This window comes from Rhinolophus sinicus, chromosome 16 (assembly GCF_057876585.1).
Source record: "Rhinolophus sinicus isolate RSI-liver-muscle chromosome 16, RSI-T2T, whole genome shotgun sequence".
Lineage (NCBI taxonomy): Eukaryota > Metazoa > Chordata > Mammalia > Chiroptera > Rhinolophidae > Rhinolophus > Rhinolophus sinicus.
This window is the reverse complement of record NC_142516.1, coordinates 6,226,261-6,238,678: the sequence shown is the minus strand read 5'-3', so window position 1 is coordinate 6,238,678 and position 12,418 is coordinate 6,226,261. Positions and strand designations below refer to the sequence as shown.

At 55.4% G+C, this 12,418-nt stretch overlaps 1 protein-coding gene across 1 annotated transcript; it reads left to right on the top strand.

The window, feature by feature from the left end:
• Positions 1 to 2,127: 2,127 nt before the first annotated feature.
• Positions 2,128 to 11,234, top strand: DOLPP1 (dolichyldiphosphatase 1). Its single transcript, XM_019728802.3, has 8 exons — positions 2,128 to 2,259; positions 5,834 to 5,934; positions 6,187 to 6,271; positions 6,369 to 6,468; positions 6,674 to 6,772; positions 7,305 to 7,433; positions 7,881 to 7,970; positions 9,784 to 11,234. Exons 1-8 carry the CDS (start codon positions 2,184 to 2,186, stop codon positions 9,818 to 9,820), a joined length of 717 nt encoding a protein of 238 aa, XP_019584361.3. The 5' UTR covers positions 2,128 to 2,183; the 3' UTR covers positions 9,821 to 11,234.
• Positions 11,235 to 12,418: the final 1,184 nt, after the last annotated feature.

Below are 12,418 nucleotides of genomic sequence, written 5' to 3'. Positions count from 1 at the left end.
CCTGAGCCACCGGGCTGGCCCCGAGGTGGCTTCTTTGAGCCTCAGTGTTCACATCTGTAAAATGCGGGTGTTGGATCAGGCCGGAAGTATAGACTCAGGCTCAGTCACTAAATGCCTGAGCCGGTGAGGGGCTGGGACAGGTGGGAAAGAGAGCAGATCTTAGCCTGCCAGATCTCCACATGTTTTCACTGGCAATTGGAACAGCGCAATGTTTAATTGAAAGGTACTTGTGAAAAACTTCACTTTGAAAATTTCCAAACGTGTAGAAAAGTTAAAAGGAAAACCATATAAAGAGTACCCAGAAAACCAACATCTTGAGTCAGTAATTAACATCTTGCCATTTCTTTTAAAAAATATATTTTAGAGTAAGTTTCGGACATATACTTCACCCCTAAACCCTTGAACAAGCAGATCTTAAAAATAAGGTAGTTCTTTGGCATAACCACAATACCATAATCACACCTAAAAAATGTATCAATAATCCTCTAATATCTACTGGGATTCTGGAAAGTGTTTTTCCTGATTAATTGGAAGTGGACTCAAATTCCACCCGGAAAGGAGAAATGCTTGACTCTTTCCCTTTGCAAGCTGATAGTCACCTCCAAATGCTGGCAAATAGGTTTGTTTGGTTTAAACAGCTTTATTAAGGTATGATTCGTATGCCATAAAATGCATTTGCTTTAATGGTTTTTTAGTAAATTTATGGAGGTGTGCAACTGTTAGCACAATATAGTTTTAGAACACTTCCATCACCCCCAAAAGCCCCTTGTGCCCATTTGCAATAAACTCACACCTCCTGCTTCTCAAAAAGCTAATAATGGAAGTGCCTGAGGTAGCTGGTGGTAGGTGACAGGGAAATGGGGCCAGCTGACGGACCAGCCCAGGCTGGACCAGGTGGGGAGATAGCTGAGCACAGCTGAGAAGGGTAGAGGGCGGGGGTGGGGGGGGAGGCCCTCCTGGCTTGCTGGTGGGCTCAGTCACCATCCTTCCCCTGCTCTTTGCTGAACCCACAGTCCTGGCTCCAGCTGTCCTGCAGTCTTGCAGAGTGAGCCATTCTGGTCAATGGGATTCCTTAATTTATTTTCACTTCTCACAAGTATTTATGTCATTTATCAGGTTCTTGTTCTAGGTCTGGCCTGGGCCAGGCTCAAGTACATAACAGGCCCTGTCTTCATGGTGCCCTGGGCTTCTCTACTTATAGCAGAACCCCCAAAGTACATAAAAAGCACATAAGAAGCAGACTCCAGGGCTCCAACCCAGATCTACTAGATCAACCCAGACCCCAGTGGGACCCAGGAATCTGACAAGCTGATCTTGGTGTGCCTGAAGTCAGAACCATTTCTTACAGAGAGACAAAGAACTGATTACACAGTCCCGTGTGATCAGTGCTGAAGTAGGAGAGGGGATGGTGGGTATGAAGGTGTGTCTGTCTACACAGAGAGGAGTGTTTTGGGAAAACTGAGGTGTAGGTGGAAAACCGGCTCCTTGTTTAAAATGCTCCCATGATGCCTCATTAAATAGCATAAATGTGACTGAATCAATAAACACTGTTACTTGAATGAAAGAAGGAAGGAGTCTTTCTTAACTTCAATTAAGCTTCCACTTTTAGCATCACTTCAGAGAAAATAAGCCCCTCTAGATCTTTGGCTTCAGTTTACCCATAACTAAAAGTGGGTGGGTTCAGACCCCGTCGTGCCAAGTTTGCCCCCTCACCCCCATGTGAGCATGCGCTCTGATGGGTGCCTAGGTCTCGCCGACTCAGACCTGGGACGCTTTCGCTAGGCGCAGGTACCAGCTAAACCAAAGCTCCCACCGAAGTTCAACACGCCCCCTAAGCTAGCGCCTGATTGGTCGACCCTGCCCACACTGCGAGCCAGCCTCACCTTCTGGTTGGCTGTTCCGCCTTTAGTTCTGTGCTGGACCCTCCTCTTCTCTGATTGGCTACTAACCCACCTGCACTCTCCCTCAATTGGGCGCCGGCTTGGCCGGTTCGCAAGCTCCTAGGGGCCCCACTCTCTGATTCGCCGGTTGGTCCAGCCCCACGGCCTGAACGCTGAATGGCTGCACCGCTACCTGTATTGGCCTCTAATTGGATACGCGGCGCCTCCCTGGCGTGATAGGTCAGGACCACCGCCCCCCTGGCTCCCCATTGGCTACTCGGCAAAGCCCGGTCTCCGGGTAAGATGGCAGCGGACGGACAGTGCTCGCTCCCCGCTTCATGGCGGCCGGTGACCCTCACCCACGTCGAATATCCTGCAGGTAAAAGGCGGCCCCGACTCCGAGGACATCTTCCCGGAGCCAGACCCTCAGCCCCCGGAGCTCAGGCCCGCGTGAACCTACGGAGGGGCGCCGGGGGATCGGGGTGGGAACTGTCAAATAGTGAGCCATGGAGGGGCTCGGCCGGCGCGCGCGCCGCGCAGGCGCAGTGGTGCGGTGATGAGCTGGGCGAAATTGTGAGCTGCTCGCTCGCGCACTCTGCGACTGCGCGGCCCGCGTGCTACCCCCGGTCCCGGGGCGCGGGTGGACTGCAATGGGGAGGGGGGGTCTGTGTGAGGCGGGAAAGGATCACTGGCCTGGACCTGGGCCCTTCTTCCCCGCCCTCCCCGAAGCCGGAGAGGCTGACTGGGACAGTGCCTGTTTCCTTCAGACAGCGTGTTTGGACTGCCTGTAAGAGAGCTCCCCGTTGCTGGGAGTGTGTAAACCCAGGTCAGGCAGCTATTTGTTGTTTGAGGACTTCTGGTGTGCCACGCCCTTGAGCAGGGCCGTGCTGCACAACAGAGGGGACCCCGTAAGGGGCAGGCAGCTTCTAGAATCTTGATTTCTGGAGCTTCGCATGAGACATAGGTACTACCTAGAAGCACAGCGTTTTCCAGCTGGGAAGTCCTTTAACTACCATTCTGGAGGCGGTCTAGTAGAGTAGTGCAGAGTTTGGGCCTTGGAGACAGAAGTGTCTGGGCTTAAGTTCAGGCCTAGGTCTTGTGCAAGTGACTTCACCTGTCTGCCCCAATTACTTCATTTCTAAAGTGGGACTAATCTCAGTGCTTCCTTTCTAGTGGTGGTGTGAGAATCAAGTAGCAGGGGGCGTGAGAATTGCTGAGTGCAGTGTCTGGCACACCGTAAGCATTCAGTAAATAACTGCAGTTAATATCCCACCTTCCCAGGGCCCTCTCAAGCCCACCCTACTCTCCCTGGGTAGGATGGTTGGGTGTCAAGTGAGCCCCTCCTTGAGTCCCCGTTGTCCTAGGAAGGACCTGCTCATGCTGCTCTTTGGGGCGGAGGTGTGAGAACCAGGCCCTGCTGAGGGCCCCAGGGCTGGCTGCCAGGGAACTTTGACCCTGGGTGTTCTGGGTTATACTGGGGGTGGAGTGGCCCTGCCAGGTGCTTGGCCCTGCCTGCCCGCCCACCCACCCTCCCATCAGCCTTCCATCCATCAATTCAGCCAGTATCCACTGAGCGCTTCCAGAGTGCTAGGCCCTGGGCTGGCTCTGGGTTTAGAATGGTGAACAGGCCAATAAGTCCCTGTAGTCCTGGATTGTGAAAAAATGCCACTTCACAGGAGGGAAACCAAGACCTGGAGAGGGGAAGAGGCTAAGGCTTCAACACTCTTGTGACTTCCCTTCCCTGGCCTTGGAGTAGCTTCTCTGAGTGCTCCCAGCCTGACAGGCGAGAAGAAGGAACCCGGCAGTTGGGAAGAGCGTGACGCAGGCTGTAACGAGGGACCCTTTGTAGGGACTGTGGGTGGCCGGAGGGGGGACCTGGTTGAGCCTAGGGGCATACCATGAGGTCAAGCCTCCGCTAACTCTTCTATGGCTCCCCACACTTCTTCGTGCCCCTCATCACACTGATCCTTGCTTCCTTCACCCATTCTCCATTCGTTTACCATCATTTTTGAGCCCAGTTAAGTGCTAGGTGCTGTACTGGGCTTGGGGGATTGAGTGGGGTGTAGAGGGAGAGACAGACACAGCCCGGTATCTACACTAACAAGCGTATCATGAATGAGGCCGAGTTACCCCCCACCAGGCCGAAAGCTCCGCAGTGGCAGAAACATGTCTTTTTTTGCCACTGTGGTGGGTACTTAATTTATGTTAACCCAGACAGCATCCCAGATGGGAAAAATGGTGTGTGCAAAGGTCCAGAAGTAGGACAGAGCACTGTGCATTGAGGGAACTAGAGTTCGGTCCCTGGAACTGGAGCAGAGAGTGGGAGGGGAGCAGCCCAATGAGCTGGGCTGAGGTGGGACTTATCCCAAGGACAGAGGGACCATGGAGGGGTTTGGGGCAGAGTGGTGAGGCAGCATCTGCAAGAAGGTCCCAGATTAGTGCCAGGTGTGGGACAGGCCATGGAGATGGCCAAAGGTTTGGGGGTACCAGCCACTTCCTGTCCTCATAGCCCGTACCCTGGACATCAGCTGGACAGCTGAGAGATCCAGAATCTCAGGGCTGGAAAGGGCTGGGCCATTTTGTGGGTGAGGAGACAGAGGCCCAGAAAAGGGAAGGGCCTCACCCACTGACCCAGCTGGCCTGTGACAGCCCTAGCACTTGAACCTAGGTTGATGGCCTGTTCTCCCAGGTCAGCTCCAAGCCAGCCCTACCCTGGGTAGGTGTGGGTGAAGCCAGGTGTGTGCTCATCTCTTCAGCCAGGAATCTGGGCTCAGCCCTGTGTGGGCACCTTCCCTGCTGCCTGCATGAGGCCAGGTGGGTGGTGTGGGCCGTTTCTCCCATTAGGTTCTCCTAACCTCTGAGTGAGCAGAGCCCCCAGCGTGGAAGTGTCCAGGGTGCCGGGGATTGAGTTAGGTGTCACACAGGCCCCATCTCATTAAAGCTCACACAGCTGTAGGAGGTGGGTACTAACATCCCCAGTTCGTAGGTGAGAGAGCTGAGACTCATGCAGGTGGAGTCTTTACCTGAGATCGAGCAGCCCGCGAGTGCTGGCACAGGAACTGAACCCTGCCCTCTAACCTCAGAGTGGCCACATAGCTGCCCTGTCTTGAATGGTGAGGGTAGTTTTGAGGCTTGGCATCAGCCCTGCTCTTAAGCAAGGGGGAAAGTGGTTCTCATCGCTTGGCTGTGGTGTCCTCATCTCTCAAAAGGGGCTGGCAGTCCTCACATTGCCCCCCTCTCTCCCTGGCCTGTTAGGCGAGTGAAGAGCGGGTAGTCAATAGGTAGCCAATTTCTCGCCAACAGAGAGGCAGTGAGAAGCCGTTACTGCAGTGGGCAGCCAAACTGGGCACCACAGTCTCCCGCCCACCCTTGGCCTTGGTCCTTGTTGGAATCTGTAGCATAGACCCCAGCTGTATGGTGGCCAGAGAATACCAGGATTTCCTGGAGGCCCTGGGGTAGCCTCAGCACAGCACTCTGCGTTCTAGAGGTACCTGCGTGCCTGCCAGGCCATCTCCTTGTACAGGGCCCGGCCTCAAGGTGAGACCAAGCAGGGTCAAATTCCTGATTGGGCAGGGTGGTGGGTCTAGTGTCTGGACCAGGCCAGAGCCTTGGATTTTAGTCCCGCTCCCACCCCTTTCTGGCTGTGTGACTTTGGGCAAGTCCCACAACCCCCGTGGGACTCAGTTTCTTCGTCTATAGAATGGGAGCTGTGAAGGCACCTGCTTAAAACTCAGGATCTATGAAGTTTAGTGCTCAGTAAACAGACACAGGTCACACCTGTGACTGAGTGGCTGTGGCCCGCTGGGAGACTGAGGTGTCCACAGCTGCCTGGCCCTGTACTCCGGGCCCTGCTGGGACCGTCTTTCTGGCTCAGGCCCTACCGTCTCGCGGGGGGCCAGCCCTCTTCTGATGCCCATGCTCTGTCCTCATCCTATTCTCCCTGTCTCACCCAGGTGATCTCTCTGGCCACCTCCTTGCCTACCTGAGCCTCAGTCCCGTATTCATCATCGTCGGTTTCGTGACTCTCATCATATTCAAGCGGGAGCTGCACACGGTGAGTGAGTCGGCCCCCCCCCCACCCCGTTCCCCTCTCCACACTGCTCCCAGGTACCCCCACCCCTGGGAGGGGTGCTGTACCATTTCATCTCAGGTGTTTTGCCTTTCCTTCCGGTGTGTGGAGCCTCTTGGCTGGTTCCAAGTTATGTACCAGTTGGGCTGGAGGTTCAATTGGAGACCACGGTCTTTGGGGCTGGGCGGTGGCCAGCAGGCACACAGAGGCCCAGCTGACCACACAGCTTCTTGGCAGATCTCATTCCTTGGGGGCCTGGCACTGAACGAGGGGGTCAACTGGCTGATCAAACACGTCATCCAGGAGCCGCGGCCCTGTGGAGGTAGGGCCCAAGCCTCAGGAGTCTGGGGCTCTCCCAGGTCGGGGCATTACTGGGAGGCCTGCATCCTCCTGTCCTGCCCTTTCTCTCTCCCCCACAGGCCCTCATCCGACAGTTGGCACCAAGTACGGGATGCCTTCCAGTCATTCCCAGTTTATGTGGTTTTTCTCTGTCTACTCCTTCCTTTTCCTGTATTTAAGGTGAGCTTGTGTCCCAGCTGGAGTGGCCCTGAATTGGCCTAGGCCAGGCCCTGCCTGGGTCTTGTCACTTGGCCACTGCTGGGGTGGGAGGAGCTGCATCCAGGACAGAAAGTACCCAGGGAGCATATGGATGGAGCCAAGGGCTGTTTGGGAGGCCTGGGCTCCAGGATGTGGGCTGAGGCTATCTGATAGGCCTGCCTTCTAGGATGCACCAGACGAACAATGCCAGGTTCCTGGACTTGCTATGGAGGCACGTGCTCTCCCTGGGTCTCCTCACCGCGGCCTTTCTCGTCTCCTACAGCAGGTATGCAGGCAGGGAGAACCCAGACCCCACACCCTGCCCGCTGGTCTTGCTGGATTCTTGGGCCCTGTTGGAGCCCGCTGTGGACCCGAGTCCCAGAGCCTATAGGGCAGGGCTGGGAAAGTAGTGCCAGTCTCATTTTAAAGGGTCAGAGCTCTGCTGCCCCTTCCAGCTCAGTCCTTGCTCTCTCTTCTCGGCTGAGCCCAAGGATCTGGGGACACCGCCATACATCAGCCTTCTGTTCCTAGCATCCTGGAAGAGCCCCTTGCAGACTTGAAGGGCTGGACAGAAGGGAGGCAAATCCCAGCTGAGCCATCTCCTTACTTCGAGTCAGGAGAGCAGCTGTCGTGATCCAACCCCCTGCCTCCCTCTGGAAGTAGATCTGAGGCTCTGTGTGCACAGGAGTTCCCACCTGCCTCTGGCTGTCTCCCTGTGTGCACACACAGGTCCCTGGGAAGCTAGTACTTGGGCGTGGGGGATCGTGCAAGCCTGTCTCTGGCTGGCTCTCATTAACTTCCCTCTGTCCTTGGCCCAGGGTCTACCTGCTCTATCACACCTGGAGCCAGGTGCTCTATGGGGGCGTCGCTGGGAGCCTCATGGCCATCGCCTGGTTCGCCTTCACCCAGGAGGTCCTCACGCCGCTGTTCCCCAGGATAGCAGCCTGGTAACTACTTCCTGCTGCTGTCGCTGTCTCTCGCACCTTCCAGGCACCATGGTCCCTGCCCCCTCAGTGGGAGGACGCAGGAGTCCTGACTTCAGCCTCAGTCTTCTTGAGAGGGCCCTAGTGTCCAGGCTTCTGGTGGGCATAAGGCTGCAGGCCCCACTCACCTGGCTTCCACCTCCCCCAAGTGCCATTCTCTGTCCTCACCTAGGCTCTCAGGGCCTTAGAAAGCAGCCTGAGTCCTGCTGGGCTGTGTGTACTGTGGGGCAGCGCTCCTGCCTGCGTGTCACCCAGGTGACACATCTGAGTCTCTCAGTGGCTCGGGGTCATAGGCCAGGCAGACTCTGAGCAGTGGAGGAGGGTGCATTGCTGGCCCCAGGCACTGATGGGGCAGTCTGGCTTGATGACAGTCTCATGCCCTGATGTGGTTCTGGGTGTCTGTCTCTCCAGGCCTATCTCTGAGTTCTTCCTAATACGAGACACGAGCCTCATTCCCAACGTACTGTGGTTTGAGTACACCGTAACCCGGGCAGAAGCCAGGTGAGTTAAGGGGATAGCAGTCACTGGGTCCTGGCTCAGTGGGGCACAGCCTCAGGGCAGCTGCTGCGCTCATTTTTTGAGGACTCCCCAAGAACCAGGCACTTGCCTAAGCACTTTTCTTGTACTGTTGCGTTGGAGCCCCCTGGAGCCCCATTTTACAGATGAGACAACTGAGGCTCAGAGATGAGAGGAGTTACTTGACTGATGACTTACAACTCGTGGGTGGGGGAGCTGGGCTGGGAACCCAGTCTGTCTGGCCCTCTGTGGCCCAGAACCAGAGAGCTGGGCAGCTGAGATTCTCAGGGCGCCAGTGTGTAGACACCCGAGGCTGTTGAGTCCTGATACTTTCCTATAAATGGGGAAACCAAGTGCGATTACTCAGCAAGTTGGTGCCAAGCTCGGCTTTGGAGCCTCCTAACTCAGCTCTCCCTCCCCACTTATTCCTAATCCTGGGAGGGGTTCCAGCTGGGGTGGGGAAGGCCTGGTTCCCTGGGTTCAGAGGGGAGCTGAGGTGAGGTCAGGCTCCAGAGCAAGCCTGGGAGGTTTCCCCAAGGAGCTGGTGAAAGGAAACATGGGGAAGGGGCAGGGCAGGGCACCGCATCGCAGCAGCTGGGAAATGTGTCTAGTGCATCATGATCCAAATTACCGTAATGAGCTTACGGGTAAAGCCCTGGGTCCATGAGGATAGGGGATTTGAGGGGGTTAGGGCAGCAATCCCATTAGTAGGGAAAGGCCCCAGCTGGCCCAGGCTCTCTACCTGGCTCCCAGAGTGATCTGCCAGGACTGGCCCGCCTCTCCTGGCTGTCCCACCTGGCCCTGCCCCGCCTGGCTGGCCACCTCCTGCCTTCATTTACCAAAATTTCCATGGGTATCTTCTCTGTGCCAGGCTGTGTGCGTGGCACAGAGTGAGACAGTCACAGCAGTCAGGGAAGACTCAAAGAATACGGCCCCTCCCTATGTGATGAGAGCTTGTGACAGAAACATGATATGGGGGTGGGGTGGTCGCGCCTGCTGCCTAGGGGAGACAGACCTAAACCTGGAGAAAGTACGGGCCTGGTAAAATTGGGGCTTAGCAGGAGAGTGCTCTCAGCAGAGGGAACAACGTGGGCGAAGCTTCTGAGGCAGGAGGAAGTTGGGTGAGTTCACCAAACAGAGGCAGTGACTAGAGCCCAGGGAGCAAGGGGGCAGGGCATGAAACGAGCTTGGGGACACATCACGCTGGACCTGAGGGCACCGTTAGGTTTCTGAATTTTAACTGGGACTCTAGAGGGCCCCATTCTCTCCTCTGAGCCTCAGCCAGCCCATCTAGAAAATGGGGGGACTATCTCTGCATCCTTCAGTTTTCTGGGCCCACTATTGCTGTAACAACACCCCCAAACCAGGTATTCAGATCCCTTCTGTAACTGCCATCACTAGTTCTACCTTTGCTTACATACCTCCCCGATGGAGAACTCACTGCCTTATCGTCTGTTGATAACAGAACCCTGCTTGTGCTGGCTTATCTATAAAGGGGAACTCCCCATAATTAGTTGGAATCCAGCCGTACCTCTTGCCTCCATTCTCATCCTGGCCCCCACCCTGCCCCAATCTTCTGGCTCTGTTCCTGGCCTCCAGAGCTGAGACATCTGTGATACGGGCCAGCTAGAGAGATTGACCTGCTTTCAGTCCCAAGTCCCAGGTGTCAGGGCAGGGCTACTGGGGGTGGGCATTCAGCCCTTTGGATAGGACTGTGGGTAGGGAGAGGACAGCTAAGGGGGTGGGTCACCGAATGCCAGAAGTCCCCTCATCTGACCCGCCGAACCCCATTTTGCAGGAATAGACAGCGCAAGCTGGGGACAAAACTGCAGTGACTGGTCAGTGTGGCTGGGTCCGGCCTCCAGATCTGGCCTGCACGATGCCTTGCAGGACGGACAGAATGACAGACAGAGGGATGAAGCAGAGACCTCTACAGACCCAAGTCACCAAGTGGAGCCTTTTTTTTTCTTATTTTAATTTTAATGAACAAGGTGGACCACAGGGCCGAGCCGGTCCGTCCCCCAGGACCCTGGAGGGCCTGCTGCCGGGGGGGCCACATGGCCAGAGACCCTTGCTGTGCTGCTTCCAGCCCGGGTCGGGCGGAGAGTGCCCTTGGTGTGGGCACTGGGGTGTGGGGAGAGGAGGGCTTGCGCCTCTGGGCGAGGGGCCAGGAGATGCAGGTGGCGTGAAAAATACACACTATTTATTTTTCGGTTTTGTCAAAGGCAGATGGGAGAATGGAATGGGGCTGAGAGCCTGCTCTGCGGTGGCTGCCCAGGTACAGAGGGGCCCGGCACAGCTTCCCAGGCCCTTTGCCCCGAGCCCAGTGGGCAGACTGCCTCTCCCGGGGTCTGAGAGGTGGCCTGGGGGCCCAGGAGAGGGAAGCACCTCCCTGCCACCATTGCCATTCCAGAACCTCATTCAGTGTTTCCTTGTCTGGGGGCCAGGGCCCAAAGAGAGCACGCATCTGGCGGCTGCTGTCGTGTGTCCTACCCAGTACCCCCCCTACACCACAAGGGCTTTCTCTGGTCCCCTGTCCCCAAGACAATGGTCCCTTTCTGACAAAAGAGCCTGCACATGTGGGTGCACAAACCCAAGCTGTTTACAGCTCTTTTTTGTCCTGCCATCCGGGAGCAGTTAGTCTTCATCTCCACGTGAACAAAATGCAGAGGAACCAGTAGCTGGGTGAGAGGAGTGGGGTGGTGGGTGCCCAACGCCCTGCCCTTCCCTTCCCTCTGTGTGCTGTGAACATTCCTTGTCCTTCTGACCCCCTCTGAGAGGCTGGGAACCTCTCCAGCCTGTGTCTGGGCTGTGGTTCACAGATCCCCACTGTCCAGCTCAGAGGACGACAGCCCCTCCTAAAGGGACGCGATCTCTGAAGTCTCTCTGAATCGGAGTCGTGGAGCGCACATGCTTCCAGACTCTTCGAAACTTCTAGGACTGAACCAGGCTGCTTGGGACCTGTGTTCGAATCCCTCCCCCCTTTTCTTTGTGGAGGTTCCTAATCTGCTGCTGAAGCACAATATTTTGGTGCTTTCTTTTCTCATTTGTTAAAGACAGTGTCCAAAAGCCATTCCAGATGCCAGGACCAGGGGCCTATTTCTGGGGAAGGTTGGTCAGTCCCCACATTTTCTTCCCCTTCCCTTCTTATTTTTTACTTTTTTGCCTAAGACAAGCCAAGTGTGAGGTGGTTTAAGAAAAATCAGTGAAATTGTTTACTATTGTTTTAAAATAAAATATTGAACTCTGGCAGCTTGAGCACATTGACTGAGCTCATGAGAAGCGGCTGGGGCGGCTGTGGGGACACGTGACCCTGAGAGACAACTACATAGTTGAGACCATAAAATCGTAAGCATCTCCAAGACGTCTGGTCTCTTCCAGCCCCCAAAGCCATGGTTTCAGTGGCCTCTATGACATTTCCCACCAGAGTCTGAGGAGACCTGCCATGTAGATTTTGGGAAGTTCCCCTTTTTCAGTCCCAGTCTGCCTACGTACGTGGTCTCGGCTGGCTCTGGCTCTGCTCTCAGTAAGCCTACTTCCTCCTCCATGTGACGGCCCTGGAGGAAGGAACAGCCAGTGTGCCCCTCCTAAGCCTCTGCACCCCCCTCTTTGTTTATTTCAGTATTTCTTGAGTGTGTGCATGGGTGAAGACCTTGCTTTGGAAGAAATAACTGCAAACTGAGCTGGGTTTTTGGAGGCCTTGTAGGAGATGAACATAAGTCGAACTTAAGGGTTGGCCAAGGTGGGAAGTCTAATCCTTGATTCACTGAGCTGAGATGCAGAACGGCTACACCCTAAGGCGAGGGGCGCAGAAGTAAACCGGTTCTCACATGAGCTTGAAGGCTGGGTTCGGGCCCCCAGCGGTCCACAGAACCTTGACATTCAGTACAGGTGACCTCACCCCAGGTATGAGGCACTGAGGAACCTACATCCCAGCCTTCAGTTATTTGTATGAACAGGTTTTAAATTTCAATGAACAGAATATAGACAAAGATGACCGGGTACAAAAGGAAATGACACCATGACTGAGAACAAGCAGAAATTAGGTAATGGAAACAAACCTGCAAATACCTCAGATGCTGGGATGATAAGGCACAGACTGTAAATTTAGTTTTAAAGAAATAAAAGGGGCCAGCCAGGTGGCTCAGGCGGTTGGAGCACTGTGATCCTAAAGCTGAGGTAGCCGGTTCGATTCCCACATGGGCCAGTGAGCTGTGCCCTCTACAGCTAAGATTGTGAACAAAGGCTCTCAGTGGAGCTGGGCTGCCGTGAGCAGCGGGAGGTTGGCGTGAGCTGCTAGAGGCTGGTGTGGGCTACCATGAGCGGCTGGTGGCCAACGTGAGTGGCTGGCAGCCAGCATGAGTGGCTGGCAGCTGGAAAACAGAGCTCATAGCGACTAGACATGAATTGAAAAAGTAAAACGGGAATAGGGC